The sequence below is a fragment of the Periplaneta americana genome, chromosome 12, assembly GCF_040183065.1.
Source record: "Periplaneta americana isolate PAMFEO1 chromosome 12, P.americana_PAMFEO1_priV1, whole genome shotgun sequence".
In the NCBI taxonomy this organism is placed as follows: Eukaryota; Metazoa; Arthropoda; class Insecta; order Blattodea; family Blattidae; genus Periplaneta; species Periplaneta americana.
In genome coordinates this window covers 43,840,363-43,867,291 of record NC_091128.1, presented here as the reverse complement: position 1 = coordinate 43,867,291, position 26,929 = coordinate 43,840,363, and the positions used below count along the sequence as shown (strand labels likewise).

The window sequence follows — 26,929 nt, the reverse complement described above, 5'->3', positions numbered from 1 at the left end:
AATGTGGTTTGTGTTTGAAAATTCTGAAAGTTGCTAATACACATCTAACATGTTTAACCATTTGAAACAAAAACATTCTCATCTTACTTCTAAGAAGAATGTTCCTGCAGAAAAAACTGAACATGCATGTAAAAAGGTAAGTAGGCCTGTTATAAACAATCTTGAATCTTGAATTTGGTATTGCCAGTATAGGGAATTAAAAACAAACACTGAAAATACCTTAGTCTTGTAGTGTAGAGTAGTAGAAACTCGATGTGATCACTGGGAGAGCTGTGGTGCCACCCAACCCGCTCTAAATAGGTTCCTTACTTATATAGGAAAATCGTCGTACTTGAATGAAGAAGGTGGCCATATTTCGTCATTGTGACGTAATTTGAGGTAGTGTGGGAGAATGATTGCAATGTCGCCAACTGTGGTAACCATTCATATAATCTTACACACCTAACCACACCACACCAAACCAAACCTAACCTAACCTAACCTAACCCAACCCAACCCAACCTAACCTAACGTACTACACACCTATTGTAACATTCCTCACATTAGTTCCATTTCGTTTGCCGATATTGGCATCCCTGCTACACCTATAGCCTATTGTCTGCTGGAACTCAAGAGTCATCTAGTGGAAATGAAGTGAAACTGCAACTCTGTTAATTACGTTTCCTAAGTTGATTCTGTGTTATCTGCAAAAATTATTGTGTCATTGTAGTGATAATTGCATATATATTGTACAATAAAAATTGAAATGTGTCGTGGCTGTGATAAAAATGTTCAAAATTGATTTCCAGCACCACAATCCCAATGATAAATGTGTGAATATTCGTAAGGAGTTCGTTGGAAGTGGCCATAGGAAACTGCAGATTGACCCAATATTGCTTTCTTTTAAGATTTTATGGCCTTGTTAACTAATCTTTGTTGTGAAAAAATATACAGTAGCCTCTATTTTAGGAAAATGTTATTGAATCCTTTTAATGTAAATAGCCTGTTTCAGTCGAAAATTGATTTTTCAGCTGCCTCAGGTAACTCAACAGAGTGCAAATTTCAACTGACCGTGAACCCAGCCTGGCCTCCAGCTCTAATGTTGCAGAACTACCAGAGCAGCAGCCAACTCCAAAACCACAACACAAATCGTTGTCACAAGTTAAGTGATATCTCTGCTTATTAATGTGAGTTGGAATATAATAATAATAATACTGTAGATCTAGCAAGTGGTGGTCCCAGAACTATTATGAGTAGCCCATGGAACTTCATGCAATTTCGCGTTTTTACTGATTTGACATATTAAAATAGTAAAAGTACATCTTTGCCAATCATGATTTTTATGATCGATTGAAGCCAACTTTACTTTGCATAAATGCATATTTCGAGAGTTTTTCCTTTTAAATGCATAGGCCTATATATTTTTATTTTGCATATTTAAATGCATATATTTACATATTTTCTTATTTTGCCCAATTTATTACCTCATTCAAAAAATTTTTCTGTGATAAATATAAGAATAATTCCCAAGACATATAAAAATTATGTGAGAAATAAAAGTAATAATTAGTTAATCACTGTTGAGGACATGCAATTGCCATGACAATGGATACTTCTCCCTGGTGTATAAGTTATGTCGTTTTCCACTTCAACATGAGGCTAGTTCTGTGTATTATTGACTTGCTTTCCTCATTAACCACAAGCAGCAAAAGCCTTTTATCCCAGATAATGGTATTTTAGTTCGCCCACTGCAATAGCAATCCGGGATTTGACTGTCTTTTAAATTTTTTTATTCTGGCCGCTCCAATAATATTTTTCCGTGTAAAAGTGTAATGTTTCAGGTGCCAGGTCGAAAATATGCGTCATCTAGATGTAAGCCCAAAATCGAATAGGCAAATAATTTTATTATAATATTGTAACTAAATCACAGAGTATTCCGACAAATTCTCATTTTTCAGCAATATATTTTTTGTCTCAAATATTTTCAAAAACAGAATTTCATGCTACTGTGCACAAAAATATTGCTTATAAATACGAGGCGTGTTCTTAAAGTAAGTTCCAAAAGGATGTAGTAAGTAAGCGGGAAGATATTTATAAACCATTTTTGTTGCATTGTATTCCTCACACTTCGATTACGTCCCAACATAATTTCCACCATTATTGAGGCATTTATCGAGTCGTGGCACAAGTCTTTCTATCCCCTCATTGTAGAATTGCGATGCGAACCACTCCCGCACTGCTGTTTTCACTTCATCGTCGCCATCAAAATGTTGACCACCGAGGAACTTCTTGAGGTGCAGAAAGAGATGAAAATCACTTGGATTCAAATCTGGGTGTAGGGGGGATGGTCAATTTTTTTCCCAGCCAAATTTCGAGATGAGATTTTGGATGTCACGAGCTGTGTGTGGCCGAGCATTGTCATGAAGCAACATAACTCCATCGGTCAGCATCCCACGTCTCGTTCTGAATTGCGCGACGGAGCTTCTTCAAGGTCTGTCAATAGGTTTCTCTATTAAAGATTTCACCCTGAGGCAAGAATTCGATGAGTAGGACTTCTTTTCTGTCCCAAAAAACAGTGCACGTGATCTTGCATGTTGACATGGTTTGTTTGAATTTCTTTTTCCTTGGCGATGCAGTGTGCTTCCATTCCATGGACTGCTGCTTCGATTCAGGTGTCATGTGAGACACCCAAGTCTCGTCACTGTCACGATATAACTCATCGCCTCGCTCACTGTAACGTGTGAGAAAGCTCAATGCACTGGAAGCTCGTTTGGTTTTGTGTTCCTCGGTGAGCATCTTGGGTACCCATCGTGAGCACAATTTTCGATATCGTAATCGATCTGTCACAATTTTGTAGAGAACACTCCACGACATTTGTGGAAGATTCATGGAAAGCGAAGAAATTGTGAACCTCCTGTCCTCATCCTCATGAATTTTTTCATCGACAGCATGCATCAAATCGTCATTGATCAAAGATGGCCGACCGGTACGCTGCTCGTCATGCACAGAGACGCGGCCCTCATTGAACTTCCTAACCCATCTCCTGACCATTCCATCACTAATGGCATCATCACCATACACCTCACAAAGTTGACTATGAATGTCAGCTGGTTTGATGTTCCTCACATTCAAGAAATGATAACAGACCACATCTCACAGTCGGTGGGGTGCTCGATCACTTTAAACATTTCAACTGATCACAACTAACCACACACACGGACTGAAGCTCTGAAACTGCATGCACAAATTGCCTGAGGACTGAAGAAGAAAACACGCATGCGCAAAATAACGATTGCAGTGATGTGATGGCTATAATTGAAAACGGAACTTACTTTAAGAACATGCCTCGTAGAAGAAGCTACAGTTGACCTGGGTTCCAGTGCTGAACACTTCATAACAAAGAGACTGGTTCCTCTCAACTCATATTAGTTTCATTGCTATCTATTTTCAATTTGTACACATCATACTAGTACGTCATATGGAAAATGATATAGCTAATTTTCACAGATTCCTACACAACCATCTTATATGTCTCGTAGCAGAGCTTCCTTCTCATCACACCTAAGAACTGAACTGTACCTGCTCTCCCTTTCCTTTGTTCTGCACTGGCTCGACTGACCCAGAACTCCTTGAGCTTCTGCATCTTGTAGATTGGATCATAGCTCATCTCCTTCACCTTGCCCGAGTCCACTACAAATCGGACGCCATCTATTGTGATGGACGTTTCAGCTATATTTGTTGCAACTATACACTTACGAACGCCATCTGGGGGGTAGTCGAACACCTATATAACAAAGAAGAACAGTTCACTGGTACCTGATTCAGAGCTCGTGTCATTACGAGCATGTCACAGGAAAGGGATAAGATTAAACAGTGACGTATACGGATTGGTGCTGTCTCAAAGAGAGGAGGTACGAAGAAAACCCCTTTCACTGAACTCAACAGCGCATCTAAATGCAATTATTAAACACGCGAAATGTCTCAATAATACAGAGTGTCCGGGAAAGTCTTGACGAAAAATAAGTGAGTATATTATATTATATTATATTATATTATATTATATTATATTATATATAGGATATTACCTCAATGTTTTTACAATTAGAAAGAGAAACTCGATAAGTTTTGTTACCTAGCAGCATGTTACGCACGTGCGCGTACCATCGCACGAGGACAAAACTAGACAAAGCTCGTTCTGCACAGTGTATGTGGTCGGTCGATCAGTCAGTCAGTCAGTCAGTCAGTCAGTCTTGCTCTGAGAGCTAAGAATGCAAAGTTGTGCATGTATCAAGTGAACAGCCGAACAATGTTTATCACAGTAGAGGAAGCAGAATGCGTTTTATGGCTGGCTGAATTTAAGTCAGTCAAGTGTATACAACATCGTTTCCAAACGGACAAGAGCTCACAGTGACAGGTAACACATACCTTGATATGCTGTTTCACAACTACCACCAGAAACTGTGTTTCAACAGGACGAAGCTCCCCCCCCCCCACACACTATGCTAACTATGTGTGCGCTTTTCTCGATGACACATTCCTTGACCGTTGGATTGGGAGAGGCAGACCTACACCATGGCCACCACAGTCGCCGAACATGACCCCACTGGATTTCTTTCTGTTGGGTTTGTGAAAGACAAAGTGTATCGTACTCCTGTGACCGATATTGCAGAGTTACGTGGCCGAATCTACGAAGCAACAGGACTAGTCACACTGGAGATGCTTCTGCATGTGTGGCAGGAGATTGAGTATCGCCTGGACATAGCCCGGGCCACAAATGATGCTCATATAGAGGTACATTAAAACTTACTGTGTTTCTCTTTGTAACTGTGTGAACATCACGACAATAAATGCAATAGTTTCAGAGATATAGTTATTTCTTTTTCGTCAGTCTTTCCCGGACACTCTGTAAATAATAAGAACACACAGAAAATACCACTCTCAGCATTCTTTAAATAATAAATTTTTGCCAGGTGCACACAAAAAGTTACTCACTATACAACAAAGATATAATTCGTGCAATATAATTCATACAAGCATTTGTGTCTCTTATTACACTCGTGCCTTTCCTCTATGTATTATTTAAATTTCAAAAAGATTCTTTTTTATTATTAAATATATGGAACTAAATTACAAAATCACTTTCTGTTGAAGAATTGAAGAATTCCGACAATTGTATGAATGTAACTTTACTTTGTATTTTGTTATTTTCTATTATTACGGAAACAATTTTTATTGTTTAATATATTTTGTTGCATATGTTGTTAAAGATATGATTGAGTTGTTTATTACTAGGGCCCGGATATATATGCACTGAAAATACCTAAAATATGCATACAAATATGCACTAAAAATGATTAAAATATGCACTAAAAGCAAAACAATACGCACTAACCAAAGGAATTATTTTATTTTAACTCAATGATATGCATATTTCATTCTTTGCAAAATGACGAATCACAGTATGTTACCAAGAGTTTCTCAATGTTTTTAAGAGTTAAAGATTTCCTATTGTCAGACAAAATTAGTTTATAAGCTGAAAATGATCGTTCTATGTCAACGGATGTGATAGGACAATACTTATACATTGGTAGTGACTGCGCTGAACACTCCTCTGGAAAAGATTGCCTGATTCCACTTATGTACCGTACTTGTTAATTGATTGGATCTCTTTCAGTCCTGAGTTTGAGTCCAACACCGCACTTAGTTTACTTACAATTTTTTCCGCAGTTTCACCAGGGACGGCATTTAAAGAAGAAATTGTGTTGTCAGTCAACTGAGGAGACTCGTGTAGGAGTGCGCCACAAGTTTCTATACTCTTAATAGCCTTTGAAAGTGACGAATAATGTACATGGATGAAATTGATACCTTGATATACAGTTTCACATTCAAATGCGCACTTTGCTTCATGAACACATGCAGTACAACTATCATCAATACTTTCACTTGATTAAAGTTCTCCTGGTAGAATGGCACTGCGTCCATCTAACTGCATGTTTTGTGAGACTGGAAGTATGGTCCCATTAACATTTCACTTGAAATAGGAAGGCTATTGTGGTGCCAAAGAATGTCCAACATACAAATTCATTACTAGATTTACACTTCGTTCAGAAATGTCAGATAATTGATCATACATAAACTAAATAAATGCCGAAACATGCACTAACCCTCAAAATATGCATTTGCATATGCGCATATGCATTTTCGAAAAATCCGAGCCCTATTTATTACATAATACTTGTCCCTTTTTCACTTGCAAGTAGATGATGGAACACTTGACAGATGACAGCACGCATTTGCTTTAGCATATGTCAAGACGAAAATAAAATAACAACATCAAAGAAGCAGCCACTATGGTGGTCTAGTGGCTATAGCATTAGACTTATAATCCTGTGGGCCCAGGTTCAATCCTCGCCGTACACGCAATTTATAACTCGTGTTGGGCAAGCCTGTGGTCCAAGTAACAAAGGGGTTTTCTCTAGGAGCTCTGATTCCCCTGTGGCATTCCAAAAAATCTGCACCATCACCTCATCGTGGATGTTGCATAGAGCAGTCTCTTGTGGTGCAGCTTGAGAAACGACTCTATAGGTTAGTCTACACAACTGGCTTCATGTGAAGAAATGACGAAGTCAAGTACCTGCCATTAGTAAAAAAAAAAAAAAAATATCAAAGAATAAAATTCAGCATACGAGTCAATATCTACACTGCTTGATCTCTGTATATAAACACTAATTAAATTGATGCTGAACTGAGGTGTGCACTATTTAGCAGAGACTTCTTCAACTTTCACGTTACGCTAAAATGTGAAATTTTCTCATAGCTTGTACCTCAACAAAAATACATTCGCGTCAACAAAATACGAGTATATATATATATATATATATATATATATATATATATATATATATATATAAAAGAAACATTACTTACTTACTGGCTTTTAAGGAACCCGGAGGTTCATTGCCGCCCTCACATAAGCCCGCCATTGGTCCCTATCCTGAGCAAGATTAATCCAGTCTCTACCATCATATCCCACCTCTCTCAAATCCATTTTAATATTATCTTCCCACCTACGTCTCGGCCTCCCCAAAGGTCTTTTTCCCTCCGGCCTCCCAACTAACACTCTATATGCATTTCTGGATTCGTCCATACATGCTACATGTCCTGCCCATCTCAAACGTCTGAATTTTATGTTCCTAATTATGTCAGGTGAAGAATACAATGCGTGCAGCTCTGTGTTGTGTAACTTTCTCCATTCTCCTGTAACTTCATCCCTCTTAGCCCCAAATATTTTCCTAAGAACCTTATTCTCAAACACCCTTAATCTCTGTTCCTCTCTCAAAGTGAGAGTCCAAGTTTCACAACCATACAGAACAACCGGTAATATAACTGTTTTATAAATTCTAACTTTTAGATTTTTTGACAGAAGACTAGATGACAAAAGCTTCTCAACCGAATAATAACACGCATTTCCCATATTTATTCTGCGTTTAATTTCCTCCCGAGTGTTATTTATAAGAAACATTAAGTTATTAAGTACTTTGTACTTTCTAATATATGAAACAACAAAAATTAAAATATTAGACTCATAATAGTTCATTTGTCCAGGAGGGGGATGCTGGGGAAGGACACATTATAAAGCAACCCAACAAGATAGAAAAGAAGACTGAGGATTGAAACGTGGAATATAAGGACTCTTCTGCAAACAGGTAAATTGGAAAACTTGAAGGAAGAAATGAGAAGAAACAGAGTGGATATGAAGGGAATATCAGAAGTGAGGTGGGAAAATAATGGTGAGTTGGTGAGTGATGAATTTAGGTTGTTTTATTCAAATGGTGAGTGCAAAGGAAGTCACGGTAATGGTGTATTACTGGGACCACGTGTGAAAGGTAAAATGATTGATATTAGTGCATTATGTAGATGACCGAGTAATAATGGTGAGACTACAAGGAAGTGGAAGAAAGCTATGACAAGATAGAAGAAATAGTTGAGAAGGAGAAGAAGGGAGCATGCATAATCCTAATGGGCGACTGGAACACAGTTGTAGGAGAAGGACAAGATGGAAGAACTGTTGGAAAATAAGGATTGGGAAGAAATGGCAGAGGAGAATCCTTGGAAAATTTCTGTAAAGAAAATGCAATGATTGTTGGAAATACATTATTCCAACAACATAAACGAAGAAGATACACATGGACATGCCCAAGGAATCAGATAGACTCAGATCATGTCTTCTGATAGGCGAAGTAGAAATGTTGTTAAATGTTATGTTTTATCTAACCATGCTCGCAACTGCTGAGGTTATATCAGCGTCGCCCGTGTGCTGGAATTTTATCCTGCAGTTCTTTTATATGCCAGTAAATCTACTGACATCAGCCTGTCGTATTTAAGCACACTTAAATGCCATTGACCTGGCCTGGGATCGAACCCGCAACCTCGGACAAAGACGGACAGCGCTATACCAACTGCGCCAACCAGGCCAATGGACAAAGTAGATATTCGTCTGAAGAAGATAAGAGGAAGACAAGTGATCAAATATTGAACATGGAAAAATTGAAGAATGAAGAAGAAAGAAGAAAATTTGAAGCAAATTTTCAAGAGAAAGCAGCTACATTATAATCCGCACCTGAGAATAGTAATAAGTACTGGATTCGTCTAAAACGCTGTATACAGACAACAGCAGAAGAAATAATAGGATACACAGAAGGTGTGAGAATTGAGAAACCTTGGATCACAGGGAAAATGTTGGAGAAGATGGAGGACAGGAGAAAATGGAAAAAAAAAAAACAAGGAAGAAGGTAGAAGAGACTACAGGAAACTTAACAACGAACTAAGAAGAGAAACTGATAAGGAGAAGGAAGACTGGATGAAAGAGAAATGTAATGAAATAGAGGATCTAGAAAGAAAGAAAAGGAAGATATGATTTAATGTACTGGGAAATAAAATGTTTGAACTTCACAAATATGAAAAGCAAATCCATTTGGGTAATAGAGGACGAAATCAGAAATGAAATAACTGACAGACCAGGAATAGTGAACAGATGGACGAAATATGTAGAAGAGTTATATGAAACGGAATCGTCCAGATGACTTAACTACAGAAGACGAAGCAGCCGTATCAAAAGATGAAAAAGGATTTTCTATTTTAAGGGAAGAAAGTGAACTAGCGCATAAGAAAATGAAGAATGGGAAAGCAACAGGACTTGATGGAATCCCCACTGAATTAGTGAAATGCTTGGGTGAAGACAAGAAGGAAATTCTGTCATTATGCAATGAATTGGAGTGCAAGAGGTCAAATGACTTTATTGTCAAACGCCTGGCATTAGAAAACAACAACAAAATATTTCTTTGTGGTAGTGATTCTACGGGACACAGTGTACAGTAGATCCGAGGTAATATAGAGAAGTAGGTGATTCTAAATACTAGCAAAACTTTAACATTGTGCCTAACAATAAAATGTATTATTCATTTAATGAATTGAAATATCACGAAAAAGCATGCAAACTCGAGAAATGAGAAGGTCGTAGTCACTGACCTTGTCCTGATCTGCCAGAGACAGCGTGCTGTGCAGGGGAAGGATGACCCAGCTCTCTGTCTGCTGTGCATAGCACTTGGCTGCATCCACCACTATTGATATCTCAGTCATTCCACTCAGGAAGATCAGCAGGTCGCCCTTTTCAACCTCTGTTTCAACAGAATCATCCAACTTCATAAAATGACTATTTACTCATCTATTTCTATCTGTATTCGTTGAGATGGTCGCATATAGAATGTCTAAGATTACAGCACTGCAATGGATAGATATCGAAAATTTTACTGGTGATAGGGATGGAGCCTCTTCTAACAGATTTTGTCAAAATTCTGAAGTTTAAAAGTTTACACAAAAAAGAACAAAAAAAATTTCAGAAATTTATAATTCTTCAGAAACACATTGTTGCTTGTTATTAATAATTTTTAATAACATTCTATATTTTAAAAGAGAAATTAACACGAAATCAGAAGTTTAAATCTGAAATCATATATCTAAATAATAATAAATTAATAAAAATAAATCATTAAGTAGGTTCTTAACTCAGAAATAAACAGAATACATAGCTCATGAACACTGAAATTATTATTCTCCATTACTCTGCAGCAATACGATGTATCAGTCCACAATAGCTTCAGATTGTTTGTTTGTTTGCCTAAACATTTATTCCAATTATGTCTCCTGCCATATTCTAATTGAAACTATTATCTCTTCTGAAAATAATGGAGTCTGAAATTGTTGTCAATTGCGGAGAAACTACTGAGATTCAGACAAACTGGGTGGAAAAGGAATATTTTGAACATATTTTTGAAAACTATATTTAAAAAGTGTGTGTAATTAGTAAATTAAGTGCCCAATTCTAGCCCTTGCAGAAAATGTTTGTTTTTGTATATTCACTCGACAGAAGAATCAATAGGATACATAATCTGACAGTTAAACAATGAACAGAACATTCACTAAAAAGAGAGAAATAATCAGAAAAATTTCGAAGATAACATATCACAAATAACTAAAAAAAATAGAGTAAAACAATTTATATGCACCTTAACAATTTTCCTTAATGACTGTTAGTATGACCAATGACTTGTGGGCTGGTAAATGAATACGAAATAGATATTTATGATAGAAGTGGGATAAGAGCATTATTAATATACGCATGTGAAAGTTTGCTCAAGTGCATACCACAAGTCATGTAACCACACAAGTATATTAATAGGGCTTTATTACACATGTATTGTACAATATTTTATCTACACCCGTTCAAAAATAAAAGAAATATTAAGCAAAAATAATTTGATGTCTAAAAATTTATCTCTCTCTCTCTCTCTCTTTTTTTTTTTTTTTTTTTTAGAAGCAGTTCAGATGAGGCCACTTTTAGAAGAACTGTCACTTGTGAATAATGAATATAAATGAGGGTTTTCACAGCAGCAACAGCCGTAGAATAGTGGAGCTGCAGATAGTCTGAGTGGTTGGCTTTGCCGCTGGTGGCAGCCACTAAAAGTGGTGCTTTCTGCTGTGATACATGGAATTAAATTTAGGTTTTAGATGGGGCCACAGCCACACTACTATTTTAGTCGCACGTCTGTGGCACTGCTAACAGACAACTGTTGGGCTACCAATTACTTACACCACCACAACAGTATACAGCCTATTGCATCAAGGTTTTTTTTTTTTTTCGAATTTTATTGGTAATTCATGTTAGAAGCTCTTCAAATGATTTCTTAAACATGCGGGAAAAAAAAAAAAAAAAAAAAACCTTTTTATGGCCCTGTTGTGAACCATCAAATAAAGTGTGAAATAAATAGTCCTCGATTCTGTCTTTCCAAAACTAATGGATGGACCCAGACTCTTCTATTTTTACATCTATTCTTCTATTTGCATACTTACTGACTCCAAGGGGGCTATATTTAATATAATTAAATATGAATTTAAATATATTATAGTCGCAATCATGCCATGGTATGAAAGAAAAATTTCACAACCTCGAGCAGGAATCGAACCTGCGACTTCCTGTTCTCCGGTCAGGTGCTCTACCACTGAGCTATCGAGTTCGTCTCACGCCAAAGGCTTGGAATTATCCTTTCATACTGGCGACTCTGTTATAGAGTACTGTCCATAGCGTCTGATCTAGTCAGCACTGCTTATGGCTTGAAAGAAACTTTTACAAATGTAATCTTCATCTTACGATGTTCGGTGACGTATGCACGTCCGTTGATGTGACATATTAATGAATTTAAATTCATTAATATGTCACATCAACGGACGTGCATACGTCACCAAACATCGTAAGATGAAGATTAATTGAATATGTACCAAACCTATATGCACATAGAATTATTCCAATTCAGAAACAACTAAGTAAACTAAAAAAACTCCAAAAGGAAATAACATTTCAATGGATACCTAATCATTGTAGTATACCTGGAAACGAGAAAGTCGATAATATTGCAAAACAGGCAACATATTTGCAACCAAGATCTCTTCAAGTGATATCTCTATCCAGTGCTTTTGCTTCAGTAAAGTCTCATTTTACAAACCTATGGATCAACAATTGGCTCTCTTCTGACAAAGGAAACATTTTACAGTCTGTACATAAGAAACCAAATGACCTGGAAATGTACAAAAACTTGCCCAGACATGTTCAAACATTTTTAACAAGAGCCAGAACAGGTCACATTGTCACTCAATTGTACCTACACCGATTTCACATTTCTGATAATCCTACATGTCTGTGGTGTAATAATCATGATGAAAATCTGGAACACATTCTTCTATACTGTTCATCCATAAATCATAAAAGAAGTAAATTAAAATCATCAATACCAGTTGCAGAAAACACAGCCCTGCAGAATATATTTTGACTACACCCAAACTCTGGCTACTATAGCTGGTTGAAACAAATTCCATCATACAAAGTTAATTCTTGCATAGAAATTGGCAATCAAAAGTAAGTACGATATTTTACATTTTCATTATCTGTTTATTAAAATTTTTATTTATTTAATTTCAAAAATCCCATTGCCCTATTGAATATTTCGAGGACATCATACCAGAAAGGAGTATGAACAAATGCAGGGTTATTGAAATATTTCAATAGAAACTTTGTTTGAACTAACGTTTATTAATTACAGTGTGCATGAGGAAGGATCACGAATGTACCTTGTTATGTAAACAAGGATAGAATAATTATTCTATATTTAAATGGTTCTAATGTAAAGGTGTAGTTTTGCTCATATGCCCTTCTGGGATGATAGCCTCGAAAAAAATAGGTTTAATATATAATATAATTAGGCTGTCTACTATTCCACTTATATGTTTATTCAAATTCTTGCTGATCAGATTTCAAAGAGGAATGTGTGTACCAAAATAAATGAAAAATAAATAATAGGGATGGATGTAATATAGTTTTAAGAAGAACTGATTGCGAGATAAGAGAAACAACAAGGTAGTTTAAGCCATGAACATTATTAACATTAGTGGTTTACGTTCAAGGTTGGTAGCACTGAAGTGCAGCCATGTTTGATTATTTGGTACGTCATTATATGTTGTGTCGAGTATAGCAATAGGCATCTATAATGAACACGATCAAAATATCCCTCATTTCTCGTGAAAAACAACAACTGGATAGACTACAGTGGGCTATAGTGACTTTATGTTGTCAGCAAACAGCTGGATACATTAAGAAGATTGATTAATTACATCTATTCTTTGCCAAAAATATATCTCCCTGTATGTCCATGTTCACTAGAAGACTGAAAAATTCTCTACAATAATGTAGTCTATTAAGCAATGCTTCAAACGCACATTCGCAGTTCCACTAATGTGCATTTGCAGCACCACTAACGAGTCATTAATAGCATTGCTAAAGTGGCCTCATCTTTGCAGTTGAAATAATGTACATCTTAATTACACAACTTTTAACACTATATCACTTCGGAAAACGTATTATTTGTCTTTCTTGTGTTAAATTTTATATTACCTTGTTAACATGTTTCAGCCTGCTATTGGCCATCATCAGAAATCGAACTCTGATGATGGCCAATAGCAGACTGAAACATGTTAACAAGGTAATATAAAATTTAACACAAGAAAGACAAATAATACGTTTTCCGAAAGGAAATAATGTATTGTGACACTATAAATCCATGACAACTACAATGTTTTTAATACAAATTTGTAATTTGTAAGTTTCAACATGAATGATTATAAAAGTTTGCCTTCAAATATTGAAGAGTAAGCTTTAAAACCATATCCAACTTAATCCTGGAGAAGTTCAAATCAAAATAAGATGTTTAGGTTGTAATATTTTTATGCTTAGTTACAATAAATGTTGAAATATTCTTGATGCTATCATTCATTCCTGAAAACGAGTGGGATGAGAAAAACGAGTTGGTAATGAACTTCTTATCCCACTTAAAATGAATGGGATAAGACACTATTACATTACAGGTGTAGATAAAATGTTTATTTCTATTTTGTTCCTTAGCTGGACACCTAGCACATGCTATTACTATATAAATTGCATACTGGGGTACTTCTCGTCTATGAGCTGCATGATGCGCACATAAGGGGCTGGGTTCATCCTTTCGCCCTTGGACGTCTTCTCTTCAGATGATATGGGTCTGTAGTACAGCTGAATAGGGTATAGTCTCCCTGGAACCTGCCCAAAAATATGTATTTTTATTAATTTAGTTACTAAAATAAAGCATAATTTCGTGATGATATTGCACAGTAGGGGAATCAAGTGAGATTATATAAAGAATAATGCTGTCAACAGGGGGAGAGAGGGGAGGGAGAGGATGAGGGAGAGAGAGACGGAGGAAGGGAGGAGGGGGGATATATGTTCAATTTTGACCATCACAAATTTAATATCTGCCAGGAAACAAACTCTGGTTCTTTCTGTAGAAGCAGTTACCTGACTGGTTGTATAATCTAGCTAAGTGTCAGGATTTATTTAATATCAGGATTTATATGTAGCAAGAGTTTGTTGTGTGTATGTCATTTCTTTCGTGCCCGTGCGGATTCTTTAGGTCTCGTGTTTCAAGTTTTACTTGAAAATCGCCAACGCAGGTCCCAAGAACCATCTCCCCCCTCATGTTAAAGCCGGATGCAAGCACCCCCGTGCTACAGTGCAGAGAGGAGGATGAGAATCCTGGCGCCTCGCAGTCGGGTGGCCACATGTGCAAGCAAGCATGTGGATTGCCACAAGAAAGAGTTTTCGCGGGCATTCTGACGTCAGAGCGTCATAACGCTGAAACCCACGCCAAAGAGGGGGAGAAATGGCGCGAAGCCCGAGGTGTATATAAGGCGGGCCCAAAATGGCATAGAGACATTCGTCGCCGGCTAGGGGGGGCAGCCACTATGCTCCCTCTGCCACCGACAACATTTCTTTCTCTGATCCAGCGTGCTGTACTTCGTCGGACCAGGTTTTCACGGCCGACACTTACCCTCTGGAAAAGAAACGCATCACCGGCTCTGTCTCTGCCTCCCCGCTCCAATCTCCCTAACCAAACTATCCTAGTATCGCTCTTCTTGACTACCTCCCCCCCCACTTTATCACCTTCTCTGGACTCCACATCCTCGAACCCTTTTAGAAAACATTGTCTTCTCAATCTTCGACTTTCCTCTCTGTGGACGCCCATCGCCAGCCATTTGTCAGCGGAGCTCGTTAGCAGAGAGTAACCCCTCCATCTCTCGTTGGTCATCGAATCGCGGACCCTTTGGGGGCAGAGCTTCGATAGGCGAAAACCTCCACCACCCCTGCTTCCCGTCTCTCGGTTCTCCTACCCACCGTATTCGCACCCCTTTTTCGAGCAAACTCTCTCGTCAGTTTTCCCCAGGCACTCCCGTTTCTCCTCTGTACTCCTTTCTACGTCGCTAGCCCGTTCCCTTCATACCAGCCCCTCGCTACTCTCTCTCCCTCGTCTTGTCTTCGTCTCTCCCCAGGCACTCCCGTTACCCCTCTCCAATATTCTCAGTCATGACAACAGCACGCCTTCAAGTTTGCTTCAGCCAGAGTCACAGGGCCAAAAACGACTATATTCTAGATTTTCTCAGACACTCTCGTTTCCCCTGCCCACGAACAGGAGAAGGACACTGATTATTTCAAATAAACCACTATATCTGTATCAACGTATTTTCTTCCTACGTCATCGTATAACCTCCCCCCCCCCCAGAAAGTTCGTCACCACCTGTCCTTCACTCCCGTTTCCCCTCTCATCACCTGATATCACAGTCAGCAGGAGAACGTCAAAGTAGATCGAAACACAACACCTATATCACAACAACGCCCTTCCCCACACACTTCCGTTCCCCTTGTCACGTCACTCCCATTTCCCCTCTCTACACCTGGGACAACAGTCATCAGCAGAGGGACGTCTACGGAGGCTGGTACACGACAAGTTAAGAGTGACAACGAGTGTAGGTGAGTGGATGTGGTGTAAGTTAAGAAGGTTTTTGAGCCTGGTTCACAAGACTACGAAATGTAATATGTAGTAGGAACTTTGTCACAAGAACTAGACAATGCATCTTGTAAGCCGCGTACTGATTTGTAAGTGGTGGTTAAGAGGGTTGAGGACTGTTAACAGTACCAAAGGGAAATATTTATTTTTTATTTATTTATTTAATCTGACAGGATTAAGGCCGTAAGGCCTTCTCTTCCATCCTACCAGATAGCACATATAAATACAAAAAAGAAATACAAATGCTGATGAAAATAATACAAATTAAATTAAGTCCTATAGATGGTCAACAGGGTCAAAAGAACAACACTATAGAGCTCTCATCGAGCTAATACAAGAAAAAAAAGAAAGAAAAACAGAGATAGCAATGATGATAGTGATAACTGATAATAATAATAATAATAATAATAATAATAAATACATTACATATTAATTGTCAATTTTACAACAGCATAGTTACAATATTTACTAAATGTCATGGGTTAAGCCGAAGATGTTCAACAAGCAATTCCATGAACTAGAATGTGATTTTTTAATTTAAATTTGAATTTTGATATTGTCCAACAGTCTCTGACATGGTCAGGAGAGAATTCCAGAGGCGTGGAATAGATATGCTGAAAGATGATGAGTAGAAGGATGTTCTGTGCAGAGGAATAGAGAGAAGGTACATGTTCCGGGTTCGAGGTAGTGAAAGGTAAACAAAACGAGATGCTAGGTAAGAGGGTGTGGAGGTGTGGATGATTTTAAATAGTAATAAGAGAGAGTTGAAGAATCTTCTTTCTTTAAGTGGACTCCAAGACAACAGTTCTAGTGACGGTGTTACATGATCGAATTTTCTAATGTTACAAACGAAACAAACGCAGATATTGTCTGTGGGCAAGATCAGTATTTAGATTCACGAATAGAGAATCGCAATAATCGAAGTGGGGCATCACTGAAGCTTGGATCAGGTTCTTTTTAAGGGTGAGAGGTAAAACGTTGGTTAAGTGTCTGAGGGAATGAATTATGGAAAAAGTTTTCTTACATATGTAGGTCACTTGACTTTGAAAATTTAAATTTGAATCTAAATATACTACTAAATTTTTTACTGTCTTACTATATGTAATTATGGTATTATTTATTTCTATTTTGTTTAATGCTCGTTGGTGGCCCATTACTATGGCTTGTGATTTGTCTGGATTTAGTCTGAGTCCAAAGTTTTGCGCCCGATGCTAGATCTTCATTAATTCTGATCACAGAGTCATTGATTGTACAAGTTCGGGAATGAACGTAAAGTTATAAGTCGTCAGCGTATAGGTGGTGTTTAGAATATTTTAAGATCTTTGTTACGTCATTTATGTAAAGCGTAAAAAGTAATGGCCCAAGAACTGGGCCCTGAGGGATTCCAGCCTTGATGGTACGCCAATTGGAAGAATGACCACCGGCTGATACACAATGTTGGCGTTTGCGAAGGTAGGAATCGAACCAAGCTATGGCACTGTTAGAAAGATTGTAGTTTTTGAGTTTACATAAAAGGAGGTACGTGTCAACTGTTTCAAAAGCTACTGAATAACAAGAATGGCATCTAAAAAGAATGGGAACTTATATGTTTATAGCAATATTAAATTTTAGTGCATATAAATCTGGGCTCTAGCTATCATTTAAAGATTTTTTACACCAGAATTAAAAAAGTGTTTTATATAAACATGAAAACAAAGCTATCCCATTACACATTCCGAAAAGTCCATTTAGGGTGGCAAAATGTTAAAACTCCCACATCAAGAGACAATCGGCATTGAGTAGCAGTAGAGATGTTAGTCCTATATGCTGATCGCTTTTGTCCATAAGGAATACCCCTAGTACTCATTTCTGTTAGAAGTTAAGTGAACCCCAGGGCCATAGTGCGACCAGAAGTACTATGTCAAGTGAAAAAATCCATGACTCCATCAGGAATCGAACTCCCTTAACTGCTTTACTACCATGCACACATGTTTTCAGATGCCGCAAATAAAAACAACTTAAATATATTATTTTCTGCAATAATTAATGATTACAGTCGAACTTCTGTATCTCGAATTTTCAATATCTTGAGGTAATTTTGATTCCCCAGCAGCATCATAAACAATCTGTGTGTAAAATTTAAGCCCAGTTCCCACGGTGCTTGTTTCTGTCAATATCACCAATACATAACGGACTTTTAGCCACGTGTAATAAACGTTTTATCTTATCCTAGTAACAATTATAATTACTTTCCTTCTTATTATGTAATATTAGTTAGCCATAACGAATTGTTTAAAGCTCTAGCACGATATAAAAATCTCTTTGTTGCAAAGTTACCAGCAGGATATAAATGAAATGTCTGCTTCTATCAACATATTATTTTCACATGTGAAGTAATGAGCTATTTCTGACAGTTGCTAATACTGGTGACAGGCTAAGTCGCTAATCGCGATTAGCATTATCGCAATTAGCTCCGATCGCGATTACCGAAAATGTGGTGACACACTAGGTCATGCTTGGTCCCGTCTGCTAAATTACCATAGAGGAAACAATTTTCTCTATGTACATACGTATATGTTTGTTTCCCTCCTGGACAACACCTAAAGTTCATACTTTCTTAAATGTTTGTTCATTTTTTTTTTTCCTTTTTTTTTTTTTTGTTGTTTCTTGCAGTTTGATATGGGAATTTATTTCTTAAAATTATTATATGCTTTACAATGTAAACTGATACAATTTATATCATTACTATTTATATTACTTTGAAAAGAGATTTTATAACCTATAAAATTTATATTATCATGCCAAAAATTTATATTATTTTGCAATAAAACATATTTTTTAAATCAACCCTAACCTCAACGATAGCGTTGTAATGGAGACTGAAATTAAAAATCTGAAAAATAAACCAGTTCCAGTTTGTAATCCATTATTTATTGAAATGAAACATCTTTTAGCAGCCTTCTATTGCTCTCTATATATATGAAATATGAATAATTCGTCTGTCACTTGTTAATATATTTCTTTTTACTTTTCTCACATCTGCCTTAAATTTCTCCACTATGTCTAATAGTAGCCAAATTCATTTTGGTTTCTATTTCATATAATACAATGGAAGGGGTAACAAAATTCCACAGCAGAAGCTATCACGACTTCCTAAATAATATAAATCAAGGTGATTCGAAACCAAAGATTACTAAAATGTTACTTTCGTCCACTGGGCCATGCTTCAGCGCAATTATCTAGTTCTGGGAACAGGATTTAGCTCTTGATCGCGATCAGGACAGTGACACACTACAAACCCGATCACGATTAGGTTGATAATCGTGATTAGTGACAGTTGTCTGTCACCAGTATAACAGTTCCATAAACAGTACCGGTACACTATGTCACTAGGATAAGGTAAAGATATATTTTGATCAACCACATACTTTTCCACCCCAATTACGGATCGTAGGATTTATTTAAATGTGGTAATAAAAAATATATGTATAGATCACATTCCCCATTATGTAAAATTCAAAGCAATTTAAGAATAATTCCCTATTTACCAATTCCTCTATAATATAAAACTTAATGTGAGGCTGTCTATTGTTGTAATGCAAACAAGCATACTTGGATAATGGTAGCAAGTTCCGCAAAATAGTTCTTATAGAGCTCAATGTTGATAGTAGCCGACATAAGCAGCACTTTGAGCTCAGGCCGCTGGTACAGGAGGCACTTGACAACGCCCAAGAGGAAGTCTCCATGGAGATGACGCTCATGCACCTCGTCCAGCACCAGCACGTCATAGCTGGAGAGGGAAGAATCTGTTGATACCTGAAAGCATATACAGTAAAATTCCGATTTTGTGTGATCCTGAATTAATGAGAATCTGCATTTAACATAAAAAATGTCAGGTCCCGAAAATGATTCCATAGCAGGAATGTATTTTCATATTCGAGTTAATGTAATTTGCTTTAGAATAAAAGCCGCATTTAGTGTAAACAAATTTAGTAAGTCCCGAATTTTTATTTTTCATTTTAATGTTTTCAAATTGTCAATTTTGGCAACTTCGGAAATATCATTTATGTTACTACCTTTAACAATATTAAATTGTGGAACAAGTGGGTTTCGAACACCAAGGAGTATGCCACTAAAGGGTTTTCAGAATAAGAAGGCATATGGCCTACGCCAATCGAGTGCTAGCAGCAATACGGCGTTGTCAGACGATGCACGGTGTACGAGACGTGGAAGACAGCAACAGATAAGGACAGAAACTATCAGTCGCTGCTCGTTGCAAGCGAGAGGACGGGTAGAGGTCCGTTCCTTCATTGTGTGTAATTTTAAATATTACTACTCTCACTGAAGTAATTTTCATCCCAATTTTTATTATTCTTCGCTTCACAGATCAGTAGATCTTGGAGTCACTAACTTGCGAAATAAAGTGACAGATATGTAGAAATTTACTTTGCTAATGTCAGACAAAGAATGTCTTCATTTAAAAAAGGAATGCTGCATATTGTATTGCACTATCTGACATGTGGAAATTCTCTCCTGAAATAATTGAGGGCGAGAAACTGTACCCAAATGTTTAGACTTTCTTGTACAGTAGTGCTCAATTTATTATTGTTTATTTCTCCAGAGGAAAGATGAGATACAGTTTGTTTGTAGGGGCAGCCTACGAATCTAGCGATAATAAAACGTAAACATGTTTGTAGAAACGTAATTTAGTATTGATATTGAAGTTGAAAAGTAATTTATTTTTCCTCTGCTAAATGAAGCCTATATAATTTAATTTAATTCTCTAGCTTATACCTTACTCAGGGTCCAGGGTTCTATATTCTGGTTACGAATCTAGCTATAATGCAATGTAAGCATAATAATTATGTGTTCATACATAATTCAGTATTCATACTGAAACTGTAGATTATTTTATTTTTCTCTGTAAAACTAAGTCTATCTAATTTTATTTTATTCTCTAACCTTTACGTATCTAGAGGTACAAGGTTCTATATTCTGGCTAAGAATCCGGCTATAAGAATATAAGCATATCTGTTCATAGGTAGATCTATTCAGTACTCATATTGAAATTGAAGATTACTTTCTTTTACTTTGTTAAATCAAGCCTATCTAATTTAATTTAATCCTCAGGCTCATACCTACCTAGAGGTCCAGGGTTCTATGTTCTATCACTCTGGCCTGTGGCATATCCTACTAGTGAAGGTAGTTATATAGAAGTGAATGTGAAAACCGTAACCCAATAATATCGTTAATATATTTAAGGTAAATTTGTATATTAAAAAAACGTATAAAATGTAATATATTATGTATAACGCGAGGTTTTTAAAATAGAAACTGAGTTTTGGAATTGTAAAATCTTCTCGTTCCTAGCATGCCTATATTTATTTTAAAAGTGAAATGTAATTAAATTGCTTATCTTATAAAGTTTTTTTTATGCTCTTCGTATAACTCATCGAAAAAGAGGCAGGGGTGTTTACGTTTACAATATCAACCAAATATCTCATACGTTTAAGCAATATTTTGTCTTATACCACGTATAATATTCCAATGAAAAATGAAAATCGTATCTGTGGTTTTTCTCAGCTTTCTTCTTACTTTCCACGTTCTATAATGGCACTGCTAACACATACTACTAATGTAGTCTATTTTAATTATTATACGATGAAGTAATACACGGTTCTGAAAATCGTCCAAATAATTAACACGTTTGTTTTGCGTTATTTTCCAGGAGAGGTAAATACTGGTATATCACGTATTTGAATTGTCTCTTTGCCCTGTCCAAGAATACGAGATAACATATGTACATCTAAACCACATGCCTCTGCAGTCAGATTCTTTGTTTGTGAAGAACTGACACGCACTGCATCATAAACAGTATATACTGAAAATACAATTATACTCCTCACCTGTGAGTGTAGAACTATTCTTTCGCGTATAACAGATGTTTTAATCCACGTCTGAATTTGAAAATAAACAGAATCTATCTTCGTTTACAGAGAGGGACTTCAGAGCAAAATATGTTCTATGTTGTAAGTTGGATATCTCTGTTTAGTCTTAAAGCGATAACACGCGAACCAGTTGACATATAATTGTCATTCTTGTACTGTTGAGTTCAGAATTCGTAGCTCTATCGAATGGCATAGCTTAAAATTCATTCCTAGCCATAAGTATTGTGTGCGCAAGAAATAAATTAATACGCGACGCTTCAGCGAGACTTCGCGATGATTTAACTAGGCAACACCGCTTCACTGTTACTGGCTAGTCGAGATAGACCGGCCTGAACTAGCTCCGCCTTATATGCCTTCTTATTCTGAAAGCGCTTTAGCAACTTGTCTCTGTTTTTCAAGAATATATATGTTGTAACCAGGAAATTTATATTTTTTTTATATCATCCATCTCCGAACCTGCACAATCCTCATCAAGAAGTCAATGTGAGAAAGATCCTGGGAAGCAAAACAACTCACAAAACCACAGAACATCTAATTTCACTGTTTTGTTTATTTTGCTATTTTCATTGCAGAAGTTAGTTTTCTTTTTTAGGACAATGATATGAGTCAAGTGCTTGTTGCATTAAATAAACAAATGTAAGAAATTGCTGCAGCTTGCCATCATTCAGTACATGGCAGTTTGAGCGAGAGTAGCCTATATCCTAGCAGAGTCGAAGTAAGACTATGTTTCACATGGTTTGAATGTGAAGGATACAGAAATAAAACCTACTCCAACATACAGTGAAGCTGTTGCCAATATTGACATTGTCAGAAACTACGCAATATTATTTAAAGTGAATGACTCTGTTGTAGCCAGGGTAAACCAATTGGAAAGAGATATTTTTAATTTTAAGCACAGTTGTGCTAAAAAGCAAACACTTTTGTGCTATTTAAAAAATTGCGGTACTGGTATGTTAAGTACATATATTTTGTTGGTAAACATCCAGATTGGCTGGGCGAGCACATTTTCTGTGCCTGTATCTTACAACTTTGGTAGAATATTAAAAATTTGTAAAAAAAAAATTGTGTATTTTATGGACTAAAAATAGTGAAACCTCAATTTAGTGTAAATCTTCCTTCAAGGTTAAAAAAATTGTCCCACAAAAAAATGTTAAATAGAGAATTTAGTGTATTTTGAATAATGAAATTAAAAAATTACGTCACAGCATGGAAAAACACATCACAGTATTAAAATTGTCTACAGATGAGTTAGTTGGAGTTTAAATAAGAAAAGTCATTAGAACCAATTTGCCGCATGTACACTATTGGGTGTTCATTTCAAAGTGTGTCATGACGTCACTGTTGTGAGTCAGCGATTTGAAGCGAGTTTCAGCTTTTATGTCAGAGAAGTTGCCTATTAATCAAGGCATTCAATCTGAACTTGAGAAAGTGTACGGTATAATTTGAATGTCGTAGCAACAGATGGCAGCCTGTATGGTCTGTGTGCTACCATAACCTCTTTCGAACTGTGTTTTGCGTGGGCAAGTCGTACGCAGGGTATTTGTTATCATCAGTTGTGTATGGCAACACAAATCAAATGCTCCATGTCCATGCTGACCGAAAAAGTTAATGTCTTAACCCTCTCCCCATATCCCGACAGTAAGAAAAAACTCACCTTAGTACGTGTTTCCAAACAGTTCACATTCCTGCCACTACAAGTGTTACCATACGTAATGGTAAGTACTCTTCAGAATGAACGCCATACTTGCCAGGCAACTTCTCTGGCACATAGGTAATATGCCTCTGCGGAAGTGTAGGAAGATTGAATTCCCTAGGCTCATTGACTAGCCACATGACGGCATACAGCGAGCCATGACACACTTTGAACTGAACACGCAGTACATAGCAAGACACAATTCATGTTAATCATGTCACGTGTCTCCAACAGTCTGCCCACCTGCCTCAAGAGTAAACCCTCAGTGATGAAGACGATCCTGGTGTGCTGAGTCTTCCTCCTCTCAAATCGGATCTGGTATCCCACTTCTGAGCCATATTCATTCAGAGTCTCAAATGCCACTCGCTTGCTCAATGAGATGCAGGCAATGCGACGTGGTTGGGTACAGGCTGAAATAAATACAAGAATATAGGATAATACATTTAACTGTATTACGGTTCTCACTGCCATTATTGCCTAGAGTTGCACCAGTATCACTGTAATAGCATTAGCATATGCGAGCGATGGTGGTGGGAGTGGAAGCAATAATTGAATGGCTTCCTAGAATAACGTTGTAAGTCCGTTTTTGGCCAAACTGAGTTTTCAGCATCATGTGCTGCCTTCGTCTTGGTGATATTCACACTACTTCGCGAGCTGTAGTATTTTGATTGTGTTGCTGAGCTGAATAACGTAACGCAAATAAAATGGCGGACAATCATACTTGTAGCATGACACATGGTCTCATAAAAAACGTAAACAGAAAGAGAAAATGTAAGATTAATATCATGCAATGGAAGGACAAAGTTGTTGTTGTTTTCTAATGCCAGGTGTTTGACAATAAAGTCATTTGACCTCTTGCACTCCAATATTTTTCAAAGATATTATCATGGTCAGCCACTGAAGCACAGATTCTGAGGTGTTCAGAATCCATTTCTTGGTTTCAGTTGCACAATGGCCAGTTAGGGGACTGATATATTCCAATTCTGTGCAGGTGTTTGGCCAAACAATCATGGCCTGTTGCCAATCTAAATGCAGCTACAGACGATTTTCGTGGTAAATCGGGAATTAACTGTGGGTTTTGACGCAGAGAGTTCCATTTTTTCCCTTGGGATTGTGTTATCGAATTTTGTTTGTTGAAGTCTAAGTATGTAGATTTAATAAATCTTTTCACAGAGTAATACGTAGATTTAGTAACAGGTCTGTAAGTAGCAGTGCTGCCCTTCTTTGCTAAAGCATCCGCATTCTCATTTCCCAGGATTCCACAATGGGAGGAAGGACAAAGTACTTAAGACACTAAAGGATCAGGGGAAAAAATATACTTCGAAGAAAGGTGACATTAAACCAGCTGTGAAACGACCTGAACTGGTGAGTAGAATAATGTTGTAAGTCAATGTAGGCCTATAGAGTGCTAAAGGAGAATAGTTAAAGGTAATAAGGTCATGGTTACTCTGAATTCTACTATGGCCTAATAACAGAATAAAGAAAAAAAGGATTCTTGTCTGTGTAATATTGATATTGTATGTCTAAACATAAGATCTAAGTTCTGTAATTTGTTTCAACTTTTTATGATATAAATTTGTCTATTATTATTATTATTATTATTATTATTATTATTATTATTATTGTCATTTAATGTACTCAAATGTAACAACCATAAAGAATCTACCAGGACATATGGATAGTATTTAAGTTTCTTTGCTTTACAACGTTGTTCTTCTGAACTGACAATGAGTTACATTTTTCTACTGTAAATGTTCAAAAAGTTGTGTCATTTGGAAGATGAAGACAAATATATATATATATATATATATATATATATATATATATATATATATATATATATATATATATATATAGTGTGAATACTTACTGAAGTATTAATACAGACCTCACACTGTCATATTATGTAATATTTAACAATGTTAGTATGGAATAAACATATTTTTAATTTCCTGACAAACTGTAAAAACTGACTGACAACGTTATTCTTCTTCTTCTTCATCTTTGGTTCTACAGCCGGGTTCCAGCCTTGACCGCCCCAACGATGCTTTTCCATGTCCTTTGATCTAACACATTTGTTTTCCATCCTCTAACACCAGCTGCTATTATATCCTTCTCCACTTCATCCAGCCATCTTAGCTGAGGTCTCCCTACTTTTCTGGTGCCAAAAGGTATAGTGAGAGTCAATTTCTTGCAAGGATCATTTTCATCCTTCCTACAGATATGGCCCAGCCACCTGACTCTCCTAGTTTTAATTTCTCTGCAAACATCTGGTATAATTCATAGTTATATCTTTTCCTCCAACTGCCCTCATCATTTATTGGTCCGTATATCATCCTCAGAACCTGGCCGTGCTTGTAATGGTAGTCTTAATGGTGGCAGTGGTAATGACAGTATTTATGGTATCATTAACAATATTATCCAGGGCTAGCAGTGGACCTAACAGATAGGTTCTCTAATCTCTGTCTTATCTGAAGATGAAGCTGATCCATACCTTTTAAATGCTGAATATTTCTGTGTCTAAATTGTATAAGAACTGTTTCAACAGTTCAACACTCTCGGAAATAAACAATATATCAATACGTGTATTTTTTCTCACCAATTTTCTTGTAGCCAGCCTTCAGAAGATATTGTGGCACCTGAGTTGATTTTCCACAGCCTGTATCACCAGCAATAATCACCACTCTCTCATTCTTTACTGCTGTTACAATTTGATCTCTGTAATAACACAAAAATATTATTATAAATGTCTCTTTCATGGCCATGATAGACTGGAAAAAAAAACACCTAAACTGTCTTGGAATTATGTAAACTCCAGCCTACCTATTATGTAACCTGAATGAAGACATAGACTAACAACAGCTTCAAAAGTGACTGCTCCTCAGAAGTCAACTGGTACTGATGAAGACGACTTTCCTTTAATTAAAGATTTTATATAGCCTATCACATCATTACCAACCATTGGATAGATAAATAAATAATGACTCTTTTATTAACATTCCATTTACTTTATTATTTTACAAAGTGGCCTATAACATATACTGTGATGTTAAAAATAAATTTACGTAGTATTTCTAATATTTCTTCGACTGTGGCACCAGCACTAGTGTGCTGATCCTCCATCCAGTCGTCCAGAGTTCGATTCCCGGCAAGGTCATGATGGAATTTATATTGGACAAAGTAGACGTATTTTTCGAGATACTTCCATTTTCGTCTACAATTCCATCAACACACTTCGCCTTTCCCTCATTTCATCTATCACCTGCTTAAACAACAAGTTTAAGCCCCCTCACCACGAATGGGGGATCAGATATCACGACAATGCGTCTGTTTTATAATGCTTATAT

General features: G+C 36.8%; 1 protein-coding gene across 4 annotated transcripts in view; it reads right to left on the bottom strand.

The window, feature by feature from the left end:
• The window catches only part of LOC138710351 (probable ATP-dependent RNA helicase DHX34), a 142,482-nt gene that overhangs the window by 104,156 nt on the left and 11,397 nt on the right, over positions 1-26,929 (bottom strand). For all 4 annotated transcript variants that reach the window (XR_011335217.1, XM_069841186.1, XM_069841185.1 and 1 more), the window contains exons 3-8: positions 26,182-26,300; positions 23,826-23,992; positions 19,554-19,757; positions 14,029-14,161; positions 9,508-9,656; positions 3,559-3,763 (exon numbers count right to left, since the gene is read on the bottom strand). Coding sequence is in view for 3 of the 4 variants with exons in the window: in XM_069841186.1 (XP_069697287.1) it covers positions 3,559-3,763; positions 9,508-9,656; positions 14,029-14,161; positions 19,554-19,757; positions 23,826-23,992; positions 26,182-26,300 (977 nt within the window). In the remaining variant the exon portion in view is untranslated. The remainder of the gene's footprint in view (positions 1-3,558; positions 3,764-9,507; positions 9,657-14,028; positions 14,162-19,553; positions 19,758-23,825; positions 23,993-26,181; positions 26,301-26,929) is intronic.